Source organism: Thunnus albacares, chromosome 12, assembly GCF_914725855.1.
Source record: "Thunnus albacares chromosome 12, fThuAlb1.1, whole genome shotgun sequence".
In the NCBI taxonomy this organism is placed as follows: domain Eukaryota; kingdom Metazoa; phylum Chordata; class Actinopteri; order Scombriformes; family Scombridae; genus Thunnus; species Thunnus albacares.
This window is the reverse complement of record NC_058117.1, coordinates 14,454,502-14,475,110: the sequence shown is the minus strand read 5'-3', so window position 1 is coordinate 14,475,110 and position 20,609 is coordinate 14,454,502. Positions and strand designations below refer to the sequence as shown.

The following is a 20,609-nucleotide window of genomic DNA, read 5'->3' as shown; positions in this document are numbered from 1 at the left end:
CTATAGTCATTATACATTTAGTACATAAGATAATGATAAGATACTAAGGTTTAGTTATGGAAAAGTGGAAGAAGGAGTTTGTTACTGACCAAACAAGCCCTCATCATCCCACAGTGCTGTGTGCTCGGGGTGAGAGGGGGCTGAGAAAGTTCCCTTAGCTTTACTGGGTAATCTCTTGATAAATAAACTGGGAAGACAAGACCACCACTGCTAACTGTAAAACAATACTCCCCTAGAGGAGGGATGGCCCTGGGCTGGGCTAGCTTAAAGCTGATTCCCTTGCTGTGCTCTTCTTATACTCTTTCCTCAGGGTGTTATGCTCATAATGCACAGATACACACATGTACAAATTTGGAGCAAAACACGTATTTTGTTTGAGTGGAGTGTTGCCCATTCTGTTGATGTGTAAAACAGTAAAACCCAAACCTATAAAACACATGTATGTATAGTTGCAAAAACACTGATCTATACTGCCTGCAGCAGTAGACATCAAATTTCATGGGCTAGCTCAAATGTACATAGAATACATGCCTTGTATTTCCCTAAAGTCTTCCCATGTGGACAACATGCATCCCACCAGGCTGCGCCCCCCCCCCCCCATCCCCCATCAGCCCCTGTCCTCAGGCAATCATATAAGGAATGCTCCACAAAATAGCTGAAATTGTGAAGGTATAACAAGGACAAACAGGTGGTCACACACACATGCACACAGAAAACCAAGAACTCAAGCTGTGCCCAAATGGGATTTCATTCTCACGCCATCATCAGGTCAGGGGATAATTGATTTATGGCCATGTTCTAGCCCTTGTCGTTATTCAACCTGTCATCTGATTGGCCCTCAGGATTATGCAGTCATAAGATCCAACCTATGAGAGCATGTCTCTATTTCTCAAGAGGATCCAAAACAAGGATGCTGTTTATTTTCGCTAAGATGACTCTGTGTTCTGTTTACACTGGTGTATGTTTACTTAGGCATATAAATGATATAAATGTCAGTGTTATTGTTTTGAAATGTGGGCCTCTGGCCAATCTCTACTGGCTTCTTCAAAAGTGGAGCATTTTGAACCTCCTCCATGCACTTTGATTGTAAAAATAGGGGGGTAGTGCAAACAGAACTGTGAGTGACCTCCTCTTGATGTTCATATTTTACCAGGATGTTTACATTTTTGTCTCAGAGAATAGCAAAGTGTTATACAAAGGTAGGTGAGAAATGGCATGGGATTTAAAATTTTAGTCTGTCTCTTTTGAAACATTCATAATGGCAGGGTTAGATCCTGTCGTAATCCTCCATTTCTCACCACTGGAGACAAATTATTACTTAACTCTGATCTTTGCTTTGCGGTTGTATGGTATCAATTGCAGGTTTACCGTACATCTGCTAAAAACTCATGTCAAAAATAAAAGATGACTTTTGGGAGATGCACAGTGGCCCATTGGTCAATCAACAGAAATCCAAAGCTCAGTACTTACCTTGATTGATTGATTATCCTCCTCTGTCAAACTTGGCAACATTGAAGGCATTGCATCTTTACAGACCATAACAATAACACACATGAGAATGACAGGGATATATTTCTGTTCTGGGGTTTGTTATCCCAATCTCAGCCAAAATCTAAATTTTAAGGTGCTTTTTATTTTACAGTTAACCATGATTACAATTTACAAGCAGTAACTATTATTACAGACTACTCTTAGTTCTGCTCCTTTGCACAGAGGCTTCACCATTTTCATACAAACTCACACACTGTCTCTCCACATGTGCAAGGACCTCCCAAACACTGCAGTCTGGACATGATGTCATGCGATTATATGTGTCTGAAATATGTGTTTTGCATTTTAGGCACATAATTTAATTTATACATATGAAGGCAATGTGGTTCACTTCAACAATATCTGCTACTCTGGCCAAATACTTTGTACATATTTACACATTTAGTTTATAGACAGCTTTAAGCAAGTTTACATGGTAAAATGAATTAGCCTTGACATTTATAGCTTGACTACTTCTTAGAATTAACAGTGTTTTACTGGGTACTTTTATTTTGTTCCTACAAACACTAGCGTACTTGCCAGTGTATATAATGCATAAGCAATGTTAAAAGTTAAAATATAAACCAAACTGTAAATTTTAGAATATCCTCGTTTGCCATTACCTGTGCTCAAATACTCTATTTTGGCAAACTTTGTTTCAAAAGCCAATCCATTTCACAGGTTGCAAATTTATGTTCTAATAAATGTCTGAATGGATCACGTTGTGCAGACGGTATGCAAATGAATTACTGTAAGCGGTAGTTGTCTGCAAAAGCAATGCAGCACATGCAAAGAGCATTTGGCTTAGTGTATAGGTAGGCTACATTGCCTACAGTTGCTATGTTCAGTCTTTTCTCACTGCCACAATGTAATGTGTGTGTGGTATGTTTGCATGTACATGTGTGGCAATGTGCATGTATGGCTGTGAGCCGCTCTACCACATGTGAGCGTGTTTTATGTGCCCAGAGGGGGTTAAGGTTAATGCAATAAAACAACCTTCCCCGTGCCCAGCGTCTGCCTAGAGAGAGGATTTAAGACTAGAACAGAGTAGGAGAGAAAGAGCAGAATCAAAAGTGAAGTGCAAACAGTGCAATGAAGATGAAAGATGTTCAGGTAGTTAATTATGCTGTTAGAAGGCATCTCTTAGATTCATGCACCACTGACAATCCCACTGCTCAGGAATAGCGTGCTGTTATGTGGAAACCTCAATGTAAACTCCATTTATAAGGCACATGAGATGACTGATCTGCCTCACCCTGAAGGGGAAAGGATATTTTTAGTAGCCTGGCAAGACACATTTTGTAAATGTTAACACATATTTCAGCTGCTTCCAGGCTTACTTATCCAAAATCTTCCCAGCATGTGAATTACCCCCCCCCACCCCCCCACCCCCCACCCAGCCAATCATTTTAACACACATGCTTGCCAGTTCCTTCCAAAATTAAAAGGTTTATGTATTTGTTTGTGCATTCCATCGTTCTGGGCCCCACAAAAGCTGGCCTAAATTCTTTAAATTGCTGTGGCTGTGTGGCTTGCGCAAATAGCTTTGATGTTTTTACTAACAGGGAGATCGATTTGCATTTAGTATATGAAGACTGATCAATTTGACATCTTTTGTTTATTGTTTTATTGATAGTGCTCGGGGTGCGCTAGTTGTCAAAACTCCCTGCTGTGTACCTCCAAAACACTCAAAAAATTGCACTCTTTCAAATTATGACTTCAAAATAAATGAATAAATCGTTCAGACCTTATTCAAAGCAGCAAAGTAAATGACAAGTAAAGGAAGCAATAAGAGCATCTATTCTGGGAAAAGCCTTGCTTTACTGGATGTAGGGAAATATTACTAAGAATGAGGAGGCCACACTCCTTCAATGGACTGTAAGAGAACAATTCCCACTGCTTCTTACTGTAAGGTTCCCATTTCTATATCAGTGGTGCTGCTAAATATTACGCAGTCCTGCTGAATGCTCTTACACGATAGAATGACTCATCCTTCTAGGCAAAGCGGTGAACATACATTGATCACTATAAGGAGTTATTCAGTCCAGCATGCAAGAGCCATTACACTCTGTCTCTCTGGCTAATTGAAGACCACTTAATAACGTTACGCAGAGGCTTTTAAGCCAATGAGATGTCATTGATTTTGCTTCTTGGTTTGAAGCACACGCCCCTTTATTCTCATGACCCCACTGTCTCCTCCTCTCCGCTGCTGGCTTTAATAGGCCACTAGAGATACTCACCAATATTGCCAACTGTGAGTGTGTGCATTCACCTCCATGAGGCAGTGGAACATTCTGCATTTACTGTCAGCCCCCCTGGCAATAACTCACTCATCACACCCATTTCTTTCATCACATACCTCTTTTCACACCCACCATTTTCCTATGTCATACCGTTACTCTGAATTTTCTCTTCCATAATTCCTTTCACATCTCCTCACCTTGCAGTCATTCAACTGAACTGTAGCCATTCTTCATTTTAAACTGATGGCGTCAGTGTGAAAGTGGTCACCTTTTGATTGATTTATTTGTGTTCATATGCTTTCAAGTGTGCTGGTGTCAATTGGTGGTTTATAGGAGCCACCCCGTAGCTCCACCACCCCTGTTGTTATATGTTTTCCTAGCTTAACAGGTGTGCATGTGTGTGTTTGCTCTATGCTCTCCACAGGTGGACAAGGTGTGTGGCCTGTCTACTGGGGAACCTACTGGCATGCAGCCTACTAGTCCAGAGGTCACAACCTCTGTCGTGACCTCATCTACTCCTCTTCCATCTGCAGCTCCCTCCCAACCTCAACCAGAACAGTGGATGGGGCAGCTAGCCAACTTGAGGAGGTAAGACGAAGTAAAAATCCTAGTCTTTTTTTTTTTTTTTCCTTTGGCAAATAGGCAAATTGGCAAATTTCTTAGCTTGTCAATTAGTTGTACTACTAGATGGTCAGTAAGTACATTTAAATTAAATGAAAACTGACCAGATCTGCATGACATAGCTTGAGGAGTTGACCAGTGTCTTTCCACAGCTGCCATCACTTTTCTCTTTCTTCATGTGGTTAGCTGGGCACAAGACCCCCCCCCCCCAACCCTACACACACACAATAAATCATAAACTCATAAATGCCTTGCACTAGAGCCCGTGCCCTCCACCTAGCCTCTGAGGCAGCCCTCCCATGCCCACAGCAGCTGGCAGTGATGTGCCAGACAAGGGGGAGTGCGGGTAAGATTAATCTTGACGGACCAACAATTTCCTGTTTATCCAGACGGCCATACCACTAACTCTGAACACCAGCCCGCCTCAGCTTAACAGTACCACACACACAAACACACACATAGAGACACACACTTGCAGCGTTGCCTGCCTGACCTTGTCCCAAACCATGAATCACTGCACTGATGCCAGCCTAGTTGACAGGTCTTGCCTGGCACTGCCACCACCATTCATGGCAGTACAGTCCAGCTCCCTGCCTGCTGCCAACCCCTGACCAGAGCACGTGTGAGCACTGACCACTTCAGAGACATTACAACACCCACTGCAGTTAAAGGAGAATAGTCCACTGCTAAAGAATATGAAACATGATAGAGTAGAGTAGAGCAACGTTTCTGTTTCATTTTGATGGGAAAAAATATGAATTGAGAAATTCAGCAGAACTTTCTTTGGGTTTTCTGTGAATATGTAACTGTTTGCATATGTGCTGATGTTTTCTTGTGTGTTTTTTGTTCTGACTTGACGTATATATTACATCCCAGTATCTGTTTTAATTGTTGGTGTGGTGTGGGGAGATTATTGATGTATTTCTGGTGTGTCACAGTCTCTGCATGTGCATGATTAATCACTCTCTTCCAGGGTCAACTGACTGTGTCTTTTTCCTCCTCCCCACATCTCCTGTCATGTCTTCATTTTGTTTCTTTTTTCTTTCTCTCACCCTCCTTTCACTTCCCTGCATCCTCCTTGCTTGCAACAATCTCCCCTGGACTCCAACTCCCATCATTCCCAGCTCATTCCCCCTGAAACCCTCCAAGAACAATAAACATAGTCTGAGAACGCTCTCTAGGTAAGCATGCACCCAAGGGACTTACCGGTATTTATCTCAATCTCTCACACACTTAATTTAGAAATGACAGCTCATATTGTGACAGGCACCTGTGACATTTAATTTACTTTGTTGTGTTTTGGGTGACTGATGCGTTTTTTATGTCTTACACAATTACACAATCATCCATATTCTTATCATCTGCTATTCTTGAACAGTGATTCCCGACACTGACTCAGCACGTAACTTCTCATCACCCCAACTGTCAGCTCTGCCTCATGGGTGGCAACAATGTGTGTCCGATCAAAATATTATGCCATTGTTTTGCTCAAGATAACAACGTCTATATCGGTAACATATGTTAGCAGATCAGATCTGGTGAAGCAAGCACTTTACCACAGAGCATAATTGAGGAAAATGTGCTGAATCAGTGAAGTAGTCACAATAAAAGCCATCCATTTTATCAACCAGCCACCATCATTATCAATGTTGTGTATTTATCACATGCATGTACTGTTGAATGGAATGCAGATAGTGTTTGTTGATGGTGGTATGGTACCAAAGTATTATGTTGAGAATTGTGTCCACCAACCACACCAAAAATGTGGCCACATATGCCACAATCAAACAATGCATTTAAAAATTGTATGTTTTTTAACACTGCTAGTGAAAGATATGTGGTAAGTATTTAAATTGTTCTACGCCCTTCCCCGTTTGTCTTTCTCTCCTCAGGGACTTCCTGATGTACCTGCAGCGCTACAAATCCTTCTTTGCAGCATTGCCAGAGATGCTGTGTGAGGGGGAGAATGTAGTAGATGACGCCACGTGCTGGAGCGGAGACGACGTGGTGGAGAGGTAAGAGAATAGGATGAGACACAGAGCAGGAGGGTTAGAGGGAAGGGGGTGTAGAGTGAAGTGGCACATCAAAAGAGCTAGGGATGGTGAAAAGTAAAGGGGGACTTGACAAAAACAGGTTAGAGATTCACCCCCACACCTGGACAATCCAATTCCTTTTTGTTATGGTTACTCTAAACATCTGATGCAAAGATTTCTGTACAAATCTGATCTTTTTATTTTGTTGGAAAACTGCTGCACACACTGCTGAAAGTTATTTTGGAACTGAAAAACGCCTTTCTTTAACATTCTCTTGATTTAGTTGCTGTTGAAAAACTGCAGTTTACACACCCCAAAACCCAATGTTCTTTTCAGTTTTAATAAGAGCTGTGAACATGGATCAATCTAGGTATTTTCACTTATACTGCTTGGAAAAGGTTTGGCAACATACTGCACCTTGTTACACGTCTTTGACATGGCCAGTTATTGCTTCAATACAGTTTTTGGAAGCACTGGATTTTGCAGATGAGAACTCATTTCCTCCAAATGGCACTAGATTCTGATTTGTATGCATCCTACAGCCTAATATTTTTGTTCTACCTGAGATTTGATACCTATAATACCAGGCTTTGAGAAGTATGACTTGTGAATACGTTAAGACTTGAGAAAACATTTTGTGCGTTTGTTTGTGAGCTTGTGTATGATAATGTCAGGATATGAGTCAGTGTGGCTGGCTGTTGTTAATCAATGTGGAAATAAGGAAGTCATTAAATCCATCTCCATATTGAGTGAATGCAGGAAGAACAAAACATTTCTAGGCTCTCCTTTCTTTTGTACTAAATCAGTTAATGAGCTGCTATCTGTGCATTTTCTTCCTACTCTGTTCTGTTCCTTTCTTATAATTATGAGGTATTTATTTTGTGCTGATTTATAGGTGTGGCCCTGGGACCCTTTTCCTACTTATGGTTTTTGGTGCATCTCGCAGAGACTGAAGTACTTGCTCTGTGTGTGTGTGTGTGTGTGTGTGCGTGCGCGCGAGTGGTTATGTGCATTTTCAGTCAGCATGAGAAGAACAGAGAATTGATGCAGATTACTGAGCCAATGCGAGTCTGTAACTGATTCCCGCTGGATCTGTTTCTCAAACACTTCAGAAACTCAGTCCACAATTATGACAAGGTTATGTTCTCCTTCTTCTGCGGTGGCCCTAAACTTCCATTACCATGGTAACCTCAGCTCTTGGCACTGCCAAGAGGAAAACAGAGGTCCGTGAATGCCTTTTCCCCATGATCCACTCAGAGTGGTTGTCAGATTCTTTGGCTCTTGTTCGTTTTGCTGGATTAAGCCATACATTAAGCTTTACATGAGTACATGGGAAGACATTAGGCACATGAACAGATGGATTCCCGGATACCAAAAAGGCCTTTTTATTACCCTCAGTGGTTGTCAAAAGCCAAAATTCTTCTGTTCTGTTCTGTTCTGTTCTGTTCTGTTCTTTTCTGTTCTCTTCTGTTCTCTTCTCTTCTCTTCTCTTCTCTTCTCTTCTCTTCTCTTCTCTTCTCTTCTCTTCTCTTCTCTTCTCTTCTCTTCTCTTCTCTTCTCTCCTCTTTTTCTGGCCCAGTGCTCACCTATCCTTCACAAAATGCATAAGATCAGCCAATGGCTGAGACATATGGAGTAGTCCACCCATTCATCAGGGCCTGTGACAATGTGTCAGCACACAAAGTAGGCCTACAGTAGGTGTACATGTGTGTGCTAGCTCCATTATCAGGAACATACGAGAAAGTATACAGAGGGCGAGGCAACCATTCAACACCTACAACACAAGAAATCTCCAGCTAATCTCGTCAAGATATGGCTTATCTGTCTGTATTTAAAACCAGTTCTTTATTTCTTTACTCTCTGTGTGTTTGTGAGAGAGTGTGTGAGTGTCAATTTTACTAGCAAGGGCACTGATTTTCAACAACAGTGCTAATGGGTCGTAACGGTGTGTTATCACACACTCCCTGGTGAGAGCCAGGTCTTTGCTTGTGGTGTCAAGTGTTCTTGGTTGAATAAGAAAACAGTACCCTACTGAGACATTTGGCACCACTCATAAACTGCCCAGATTGGCTTGAGGCTATTCAGCAAACCCCTTCCACTGTATCTGACTCAGTTGACATGTGTTGGAGAGAGAGGGAGAGAGTGAGAGAGCCAGAGGACAAGGCATGAAAAAGTTGGCATATTGGTGCCGTGGTGCCCCCTGTGCCTCCCTGTGCCCCTGATGAGGGAAGCATGGTGGAGTGATGGAGGTGTGGGGGGCCTTGGCAGCATAAAGACCCATTGTGGAGTCAGTGGAGTGGGGCACAGCCCTGCCGTGGGGACCCCCAAAGCCTGGAGGGGGAACAAAGACCCTCCTATGAGGCTGCATGGGAAAGACTTGGACATTGCTGCCACTACTACTGCCACTGCCCACACTATGCCTGGGAAAGTTGTATGAGAACAGCAAAGGAGATGATAGCATGACAGATAGGGAAGAGGCATAGATGAGAAAATATGAGAAGAGACCAAAAAAAAAAAGCGTACAGTGAAGAAGACACAATTATATGATCAAAAATGGATATCCTAAGCTGCTCCATGTCAAAGTCTGACTTGTGGTGGGCACACAAAGGCTATGAGAGCTTGTTGGGTTTTCCCCACAAGCAGAAGGACACGGACACATACACACACTCATATCAATCCACACGCGATCCATATGCTATTCAACAGCTGGAGGGGTTACTCAGTCAGACACAATCACACTGTGCTCATGCAAGGAGACACACATCCACATGTGAGAACAAACATCCACACACACAGTTGTATGTTATAATACTTCAAAGTACATCAAAGGCATCAGGGATTGAAATTCCCTTCCTCTCTGTATTCAGCATCTGATGACAGAAGGGGGAGCAGGGGGCAAACAGTTGTACTTACAACTAAAAGTACGTGTTGGCATGTGTTCAAACATCTCCGAACATTTACAGCGTCACATGTGTGAATACTTTGCACCATCTTTTCCGGAAGGATAAGATCAACCAAAATTACTACATTCTTTATTTAGATTAGCCAGTTACTTTATATCTATTGTAGTTGTCGCATCACAACCTGAAATAATTCACTGCCATCTCTCTTCACTTTAATTATGTTAATTACCTCTATTTTTTTTTTTCTTGCCCTTTTTGGGAAACCTTTGACACATACTTATAAATCATGTAGGTTATGGAACAATGCTGCAGGCTATAGTCACAATTATGGTATCATAAAGACTTTGATTAGACTTAACTGAAAACAAGGTTTCATTTAACAACTACTTATTGTTAAAATTCTCCCAGTCATAACCAGAACCAAAATAATTTGTCTAAGAATTAAAAAAAAGTGCCCAATAAGTATGCATGGAATATTAAGGGGAAATAATATTTCAATCAGGAGAGACAAGTGAATGAAGAAAAAGGAATTGTTTATTACAGATGATATTGATGATTAAGTATTGTCAAAAGTCTTTGGCTCCTTAGACTCTATAGGGAGACATGAGTCCTGAGCAGCAGCAAGATAAATCCCTCTATAGAGTCCAGACACTGGTGGTGGTGGCTGACCACTTCTGCTGAGACTGATAAGGCTGATGAGGTTGATGAACTGATGAACTGATGAATCTGCGAAGACTGGGCAGTGATGGGGAGGTGGTGGGGAGAGAGGGAGAAAGCATATTTAAAAAGACAACTGCGATATGATAGGCTGTCAATGAAGATGTGTCACCGTGCTATTGGTTAGATGTGACCAGCTGATGTGAACAGTTGACATCTTAACTGACGCCTGGGGGAATGACAGCTAGGAAATTATAAGTGAGCATGTGTGAGGGATGGGAATGACGGATGGTTTGAGAAATAATACTACATAGCTGAGCATGCAAAAGATAGTCTTCCTAAATGAACTTTCGTGAAACTTCATTTTCAATTCAAAACAGAAAGTTTTCAAATATAAGGAATTGACATAGGATTTAACAGTTTATTGAGCTGTTAATATTCTTTTTATTTCATCCTTAGTTGTAGCACACCTTGTAAAGCCAGTTTAGATGTGAGCTCTCCTAACTAATGGTTTGCAGGTCCATTTGATGAATTAATAGGTATGAAGAGCTGCACAGCCATGTGCAATGGTAGCGAGGTAATGACTGCTGTTCTGGTGCTGTTGGAGAACCTTGTCGATGCAACACAATCAGTAAAACTTGTTTTTTTCTTTCCCATTTGTTTCATTGACAGGTGTACAGACTGGTGGAGCAGGCAGTGAATCAATATGAAAACGCCTAGTTAAGGGCATGTCTTCATCCATTAATGGCTAATTGTGGGAATGGAAATGGGGCTTGTGCACATGTGCCCAGTTCCACAATGCCTGAGATTTATAAAAACAGAACTGTGTGCAGGCATGGCTTTATAAATCTGATGAAAAGAGCACATATGCATATTTCTGGCTTTGTGCGTACACACAATTTTAGTCATGAATCTACATAGAGTTTAATGCATCTGCTCCCTGGTGTCCATAATCAGTCATTATCACCCCTCCGATTCTAAAGTGATTCTTGAGGTGGTGGAGGGGAATGTGGTGGATGGATGCTGGCATCAGTGTCAGGAGACTTAAAGTGGAGCTCTCCCTTGGTACAGCTAAATGGATTAAAAAGTTATTGGTTTCCATGTGGGTTAGTTAGTAGAGTGGTAACTAGAATAAAGACCGAATGTGGCAAGCTAGGTGGAACCATCTCTGATGTCATTAACTTTTGCTAATGTGAAGCAACAAATCAGGTGCATAAAGGGATCACAAGTGGGACAGCCAGGTGGAGCAAAGGCTATAGTTAAAACAAATTGCAACCTGGAAAGGGTTTAAAATGACAGCACATGAACCAGTTACAACTGAGATGCGTTGTGCATTTAATGTAAATAAACACAAATTGCTGAAATTAGACTTATTTTAGATACAGCTTATGCAGTGATCTGTTCCACTACTAAATGTAAACTACAACAAGCATGAAAGCAAACAGTAAACATTTGGATTGACAAGATTGTGGGTCTACCCACAAGAGGGTAGATTGTATGAGGCTTTGCAGGCGCCTGGCGGCCTCACCACATTCAGTCTTGCTCTGCTCTCATAATGACTTGATTAAGTGATGTGAACCAGGAAGGAGTTGCCACTTAGATTTTAAACCAATGGCATAACAGTGACAAGTTAAAGAACCAGGGGAGAAGGAATGAAGCAGTCTCCCTGCTTGAATTCTGCCTGTGCTCCGTATACAGTGGTTGTGTTAGGAAATGATTTAGATGGACTCTGGCATTTAATCAGCATTTTCTGACCAATAAATCCTTAAGGGATTCACTTTGTATTGAGTTGATTTACACACTGTATACAGGCTGTGTATATTATATTGGGAGGAAAAGAAACAGTCAAGTAAGTCAGCAGTCAGAAGCCGTAATGCTTACTGGACGGCTCACTTCCTTTTCTTTGTTTTGACCTGTTTGAAGAGAGACATTCATTTCAACCCCTAGGTCAAACCTCCTTATAGCACCAGGATCTGAAAAATGAGTGACTTTTTTATTTTTTAAATTTACTACAGTTTATGTGCAAAGTGTATTCGTTCAAAGTGATTAAACTCAACACTGAGCCCCGACGGTGCAAGAATGTGTCAATGTGCACATGTGGATGTGTTGTCCATGTGCTTGCATGCATGTGTGTTCGTGTGCTTCAATAACAATTGAGAACCAAAAGCTCGTCACCATATTTCAGGGATGATTTCAAACTTTTGGATTAGCTCAAGGGGATGGACAGACAATACAACAGTGTGAGTGCTTCTGAATGCCTTGCATTTTTATAAGGTTATGACAATCCATTTGTTTATCATTTTGACATCTGGAATCTATTCTGTTAGGGCAGGGAGAAGCAGGGAGAGCGCTCTACCGGGCAAAGCCCTTACCCCTCACACTCAATCACTTTCTCTCCTTCTTCCAGTCCCAAGTTATTGTTTTTTTTTTCTTCCCTGCCTTCTCTGTGTCGGTCTCTCGGGTAAGAGGAGCTCAGTTCGAAAAATGCGAGGGAATTGGATAATGAAACTCGAGAAGAGGGGACAATACATTAATTACTATATGCAGAGGAAGGACATTCCCCTCTCTGAGCCTGTGTGTGTTGTTAATGTGTGGCAAAGGGCTTGTGTTATAGCAGGAAAAATACCAGATACAGCCTAAGTCAGATTAGTCTGTTGGGTATCCATGCTGTGCATTGTATCAAAAGTTATTAGACAGATATGATGAAATGGTGGTAGAGTCATGAGAACAGTTGACATCAGAGAAATATTGGAGAGGAATACAGACTTCATATTCTCTTTTTTTCTCTACTTACTCTTTCACCTCTGCCACTTGCATTTTACATCTGCGACAAACCACTTAGTGCTTCCTCTCCCTCCCACAATCCCTCTCTTCTCTTTCTCCATTGCTCTGACTCAGTGGCCCATCCCTTTCCCATAACCCTGGGCTGCTGCCTGGGACCTCAGCATGACCCGCTCTACATTGTTACATTGCTTAGACATTTCTCTGTCTTTGGGCCCGCATCTTAGTGTTGTGTGTGTTGATGTGTGTGTGTGTGTGCATGCGAGAGAAAGAGAAAACAACAGTGATCATATTACAGTAACTGTGAGTTATTTATTCTCTCTGCCGAAATGTTTGGATCGTGAGAGTTTGTACTGTGTTATTTCTAAATCTGTAGCTGCGCACAAGAAAATAAGGGGAAGGAAAGTGTTAGAAGATACTTTGTGTAGATAGTGTGTAAGCAAATGTAATTTTGTTGGCTGCACTGTACAATTATTTGCCAATGTGGGACTTACATGCCTTTGAGTGAGGAGTGTTTATGTGTTTCAGCCCCCTCAAATTTTGGTTTTATGGTGCGCCTTGTGAACATTGCATGTTTGCGAAATTTCCATCCAGCTCCATTGAGTCTTTCTGTCATCACTTTTATAGAAGGGACACAGTTTTACAGCTTCTCCCTTCTGCTGCGTGCCCAGCCGGTGGAGTGGGTTGAACTAATATAATTAAAGTGCCACAATAGACTGGCATGCTGTACTGGAGCAGTTCCTACTGGGCGAGGTAGACATAGTGTACTCACCAACCTCTGTGCTTACCCACTGGCATGGCATCAAACTCATAGCAGGAGAGAAGGATGAGAAATGGAAGGATAGACATGCTGGGTGGGGGTGGGGGGGGTGGGGGGGGCATGGATGAGAAAACAATGGATAGAAGGAGAGATGAACTGATGGATGGATGAAGGAAGGAAAAAAAAATTAGGGATGTAGGTCAGTGGCAGCAGGAAGCAGTGGCTTTAGGAGAGCCCTCTGTCTTTGTGGCTTAATTGCCTCTATGAGCCTGTTTGAAGTCCTCACTGTTAGCCTGTCTGGGTGCCAGCCAATAGGGTCTGTATATCACTGTTCTGTGTGTATGTGTGTGTGTTTGTGTGTGTTGTGTTGTGTCAGGCTCTTGAACATTTCTGTATCAGTTTTACACACTTTCTGATGCACCATGCCAGTGAACAGAGGACAAAACCGTAAAAAAAAATGTCTCCCTGATGTCAGAAGTGCTGATTATATGCAATTGCATGCATAAACACCACACCGCCCAAAATATTATGTGTAAAACAAAACAGTCACCGATGAGTCTACCAGGACGAACCCTGCATTTTAGAGGCAGTTTTAACTTCTGTCATAAAATTACTCTTGGAAGACACCACAGCTATGCAATGAACTGCTTGCTGTTTCTCTCGGCACACGCTCTGCGATGCTTATCTCAGTGTTGAAATATTAGAGCTGTCTCTGGCTGTTTCAACAGAGTCTGGTTCCTAATGGATTTTGTATAGGAATTTCAGTTTCTTATGTACTTTTTTGTAACATAACACACAAAAACAAAAGTTAGGAAATACATCAGTACTGGGAGTCTCTTGTGACGTTGATTTCTGAAAGTGAGAATCTTAGTAGAGGCACATTTGCTGCCTGTTGAATGTGGAATTTGATGTGATTTGTGCATTTTAGTGCAGCTAAAACAAAGAAGAAAAATTGTTCTGGGGTTATATAACCCACGGTATGAGAAAGACTTCACATCTTTCACTACTATATCAGTAACACACACTTACACACTCACTCAGTTCAGTGTGCGTTTTAACACTGTTCAAAGGCAGAGAAAATCCACCTTCAAACCTCTGCTTTGATCCAAACATGCAGCTTGTAGCCGTGCGGCCACGGGATTATGGCCTTACAGACCATCACACTATTTATGTGTGCCACAGCATACGTTCTGTACACAAAACTTGCACACACTCACACAGCATGATCACATCTGACCTAGAGAGCTGAACTTCTCTGCATGGTGACTATTTTTAGGGACACTGTTATCCTTTTTTTCCTGGGGGATACAGCAGACTTTACAATTGTCAGATACAGCTTTATCAAGTGTAAGTTTTTGTAGGAATTTGAGGCTTATAGGGTTGAATTTTATGTGATGCAACATAAACCTGCAAGTCTAAATTTGATGCTCCTAGCAAGTGTAGTGTCAAAATTCCCTGTAGAGTGTCGAGTGTAAATGTGTGTACAAGTCAAAGGTTTAAGTGTAGTATTCATCATCAGAGTGAGAATCTGAGCAGGACGTTTGGTTTGAGTCCAATTGCAAGTTTAAGCGTTAGTCCAAGTTGTTGTCCAACCCATTGAATGAATATGTGAGTTCAAAATTATAATGAATGACAGGCATGGGAGGAGAGAACGAAAGCTAATAAAACCGACTCTGTACAAACAACAAAAGTACAGTACACTACTGTGGAGGGTGTTGTGTGTGTGCCTGTGATCTGTGCTCTATGTGTGTATGTGGTAACCTGAAACCACAGGGAAAACGTTCCTAGAATTCCGGGTGGGTTTGGTGTCGTGGCTTGCTCACTGGAGCCCCCTGAGTGGTGCTGGGAATGCGGCCTCCGCACGGAAGAGCTTCAGAATGAAGGGAAAGTCCCCCCCCCCCCCCCCCCCCACCCCCCCCCCCACCTCCCCCTCTCCACCTTCATACATCCATAGGCTTCACTCTGCTGCCAAACACACACACACACACATTCCTTACCAACTACCCAATGTACGCATGTATACACAAAATATAAGTGCAGGACAATACTTAAACTGAAGAGACAACTTTTATATTCATACTAGCTTTTTTTTTAAGTCTCTAGTGTTTAAACCATGACCTGAAGTCTGAAGTTTCAAATGTATCTGTGTCCATCTTGTGTCCATTGTCAAATACTTTATTTTGTAATACTAAAGTTGCAAAACTTAGGAAGTAATTGTTAAAAATTGCCATATTTAAGCCAAGTCAGGCATGATATGGTTGTCTGGCAGTCAGATGAGTCAGGCCAATTACAAATGAGTGATGATGCATGGAAGAACCAAAAGTGAAATTAACCCAGCTCATATGGCTTCCAAATTTGGCCAGGTTTTGAGGGTGTGGACTTGGCCTATTGCAGATGAGAATCGGCTCCGTTTAGCAGCACTCTGGCTAGCTTTTTGTCCATTGTCAAAGCACACCAGATTTGGCCAAAGCAATTTTGTATAACAAATTGAAAAGGTGACCAAATGACCTCAGCACATTGCACATAAATAAATGCATGGTTGTCAATGCCAGACAATAGCGACTGGGTAGTCATAGTGCACAGCTGTGCAGGTAACAGAGACATCCTCAAGCCAGAGCAGCTGAGGACCAGGTGGTGGAATAGGCTGTTTCCCTGAAGTGTGGAGGAACTGAGATGTTGCATGAATGCACATTGTAACAAGCATCAGATTTACACTAGCAGCACCAGATTGATTAAACAAAAGAGTCCATTAATGAATGGAATAAATAGGCATGTATTTTGCAGCATATGTGTGTATTTGAGAGATGGAGAGACACAAACACAGGGTCCAAAATTAACACCTGGTGGGTAGATTTTCTGATTGGTGAGTAAATCTAAGAGGGCTGTCTGCCATACTGGAGGATAAATGTCTATACCAGAATAGTCATGTAATAAAATATCTGGCATGATGGCTCGGAGGAAATTACTCATGTTTGTCCCTATACAGTGTAGACACGCACCATATGTGTTTTTTATGCACGTCTAAACAGTGCTGTGAAACTGTAGGAGCACTCTAGACAGTCTCACACTGTGTCTACACAGAAAGCATAGCATGAGCAACACGTTGAGCAAAGCAGCAGCAGCAGCGAGTTCTCCATCTGTGTGTCTACACAGGAGGCGTTCAGGTGCAGTGTTGAGCGTAGGTCACCCGCATTTTGGAAGTGCTCAGAGTCCAATCACAATGACATAGTTACGTGTGTAAAACTCTGTACAGCACTGGTCAACTATAGTTGTTGAAATGTGCGCTACAAATAAACTTGGTTTAATTTGATTAACCATTAATTAATATATTAAAATAATTTTGCTTCAGATTTTGCTCTGGACTCTTCTTTAAGTTTGTATTCAATATAATACCTTATTATCTCAATGAAATGTACTGAAACGAATGTATATGTGACACAAAAAGGCAATTTTTTATTTTGGCCGATAAAAAATATGCTTGGCCATTGGATTTTTTGATCTTCCAGTCCCCTTGGCATGTGAGTCAAAATGTTCATTTCAGACACGGCACAAACATTATTTTGACAATTTATTGATACCAATAATCTGTTTAATATGTCACATTCACCCAAGGCTATAGTAAAAAATATAGTAAAAATGTGAGTGTAGTTAATTTGACAGTAAAAAGCATATAGTGTCATTGCCAGTTTACAGTTGTTTCGAAAAACTAATCCTTTGCTGAGCACCACAAACTGACAATAAAAGAACACTCAAATCGAAGGTTTACCAATCCAATGAAGTGCTGTGGTTTTGTACATCAAAGGCACCACCAAAGAGGGAGCAGTGGTCCATATTTTGAAACCCATGCACTTAAAATGTGACTCTTCAGACTTAAACCAGGAAATTAAGAAGAAAATATGAGGCAAAGAAACAGCAGGGAAGTTGTTGATAAATTCCAAGAGGCAATGGAAAGGCTACCAATATAACAAAAACCTACTGCACATAGTTACACATTCCAGAATGTGACTTTCTTATATCTTTAATTTATCACCAATTTCAAATAATACACTTTTGAACTGATGCCAGGCAAAATCACAAATTCACAATGGAAGCTTTGCAATTTGTTGGAACAGAATAAAGTGTATAGAGAATGCCGAAGAGACTTTCACTGACTTTGGGCTCTAGGGAACTATTTGCTCAGTTACAGTCCAAGCCTCTTAACCCAAACCTGGACTTCTCCAATTCAGCTTTCTGACTGACTTATGATGATGTGTCCAATTTTGAACCTGTGGCTGATTGACACATAAGCCTGATCATGACAAACATGATAGTTCTGGCTGGGATTTCTGCCAAGAAAGCCATTTTGGCCTTGTTTGTCAATGCTACCATCTGACTGACTTCATTTGGAAATTAGCTCCCTAACCTTTGCCCTTTTTCTCTCTGCCTTTGATGCAGTTACTCTCTCGTACGCCTTAACAGCAGTTTGCCCAACATTGCAGTATTTAATCCTATATGTTATTCTGGTGTCAGGTAGCTGTAGATAGAGCTGCCTCCCTATCTCTTTTCTACAATGTGCTCTCAAATGTCCACCTTACTGTATGTGTTAGACCTTTTTTTGTTTGTGTGTAAGTTGGGGTTATGCCTATCTTCTGATTCTATATGAGGCAAAATAAATGCACTGGGTGATTGTCTGTGTGTCCCCTGTGTGCGTGCATTTCTGTTCATTGCAAAGGATGGGTGTGAGTTGTGCTCCCATGTGCCCTTTACAGCAGTGAAGAGAGTCTGATCCCTGACCCCTTCTCTCAACACCCTCATAAGCCCTCTCTACTCTGTGTGTGTACGTCTGAATATGTGGACGCCTGTGTCTGTTTGTTGTCTTGAGTCAAACGTACCGTGTGTTTGAATTAAAAATGGCCTGTTTGCACCGAGTGCTCTTTGCTTACACAGTCAGCATGTAAAGTAAAGTCCAGATGTGACATTACACTGCCCTTTATCTCTGTTAGTGTGTGTTTATGATACACTTTGTACACACTGAGCTGTGATTGCAAAACTAGCTAGTACATACAGATGTAAAATAAGTATCTAAAATCATGAGGTAAAGTATATTCAGTTTTCTCCACGATGAACCCCTTGACTGGCTTTTAGTTTACACTTGAGCTGTCAACCCTTAAGCACTAGATCACGCCATTCTGGCCTGGATCAGACAGACAGACATACAGGCAAACAGGTGGTCGTACCACACCAGAGGATCATAGTCCACTCCACCCGTCTGCACTCCGGGGCATAGTTTACTATCCTGGCTCTGCCCCTGCCTGCCCTTGTCTGCCTTCCATACACCAACTGCCCCTCCGGTTCCCCCCAGACGTCTAACCTCAGCCATCCATGCCCTCCTCGGCATGTCGACATGTGGTTGGAAGGGAGGATAGATTCATTGCTCTAGGTCTGCTTCTTGTCACGTCTTTTTCTTTTTTTGTTATTGTTTTTTGCTCTTCTGTCTGTGACTTTCTCCAACATACATCTTTTATCCATTTGTTCTTACAGTGATACATACCGTACACACACACTATCCTTGAAATTAGTGAGTGGTCTGGTGGAACTTTGTGGAATATAAATTGGTTAATGCTGCCACCTACTGGGAAATCAGTGTCATTTAAGAAGGTAAGTGCTTAATCAGTTTACACAAGTTTCAACATGTGTTTGAGAAATCAGTGCAGTCCAGTGACGCTTGTTTTTGCATAGACCAAACCCTATCGGTATACTGGTGTTAGATGAAAATTAGTTAATTTTACTTAAATCCTGCCCACCTGCCTTGTTTGTTATATAGTTATAGGAGCTATAAGTTCACTAATTGACATAAATTGAAATATGAAAAAGTGTGTGCTTAAAAAAAAGACATTTAGTGCTTGATGATGCACAGTATATCACCATCTATCATCTATTTTACACACAAAAAAAAAGACTAATCACATCCAGGTGGCCACTTCTGGGCATAGGTCTAAAAGGGTTAACTTACTTAATTCAGCTCTAGCAATGGGTTCGCTGTCAGCCACAATTACAGCAAAGAGTGGCAGAAAAGTACACATCCTCCTCTAACTTGAGACATTTTCATATTAAGAATCATTGGTGGAATTTCTTGACATTTTGAAGACACACCTGTGTAATTAAATCTGCAAATTCAAACACAGAGGTGGCTATGTGTGCACGTTTGTGAGGAGTACAGAGTGACGAAAGTGTGTGTGAGTGAGTGTGTGGGGTATATGCACAAGAGAGAAATCGTCTTTGTCAGGAAACGATACTTGTCTGCATGTTATTTGCGTGTGTGGGCAAGACGGACATGACTTTCTTGTTCCTCCAATCTAATGGAGCTGTATAGTGTTTTCCCAGAAGTCTGTGTGGTCTGTTGACTCAGCCTGCAGTATGTCTGCTGGTACATCGAAGCAGGCGACACAGAGAGGTGGGGAACAGTTACACCCAGTGACAGACACAGTCGGGACAGTCAGGCCTGGGAATGGCCTCAAAGCAAACCACAAGCCAATTACAGTTGTAATCTATGTAACTGCCACCAGAGACTATTAAAGTTTTAAACACTATAGCCATACTGTATGTTCACATTTGTCTGTCTCTAGCACTACTTAAAGGTGCAGTGTGTAGAAATGGAATATAATATTCATAAGTATATTTTAATTAGTGTATTATCACCTGAAAATAAGAATCATTGTGTTTTTGTTAATTTAGAATGAGCCCTTTATATCTACATAGGGAGCCGGTGCATCCACGGAGTCCGCCATGTTGCACCGCCATGTTTCTACAGTAGCCCAGAACAGACAAACCAAACAATGGCTCTAGAGAGGGCCATTCATTCATTCATTCACTAAATCCTTTACACTGGTCTTTTAAGCTCTTTATAGGCTCTTCATATTTTAGCTCTCATGTAACAAACTACTCACTCTGATTTGTAATTGGTTAATAGGAGGAGGAGTTAGGGGGGACAACTCTCTCACTTTGTATTGGAAAAGGTCATTCAGTTTGTTCTTAATCTCAAATAACAATTCTACAAGTACGGGTATAACTAAACTGATCTGAGTTGAGATGAATTGCATTT

General features: G+C 41.5%; 1 protein-coding gene across 8 annotated transcripts in view; it reads left to right on the top strand.

The window, feature by feature from the left end:
• gpc5c (glypican 5c) overlaps positions 1-20,609 on the top strand; it is a 120,300-nt gene that overhangs the window by 49,177 nt on the left and 50,514 nt on the right. For 7 of the 8 annotated variants that reach the window (XM_044369410.1, XM_044369409.1, XM_044369406.1 and 4 more), the window contains 3 exons: positions 4,198-4,361; positions 5,519-5,575; positions 6,287-6,409. In XM_044369410.1, coding sequence (XP_044225345.1) covers positions 4,198-4,361; positions 5,519-5,575; positions 6,287-6,409 — 344 coding nt within the window. The remainder of the gene's footprint in view (positions 1-4,197; positions 4,362-5,518; positions 5,576-6,286; positions 6,410-20,609) is intronic. The other variant, XM_044369408.1, reaches the window with a different exon arrangement.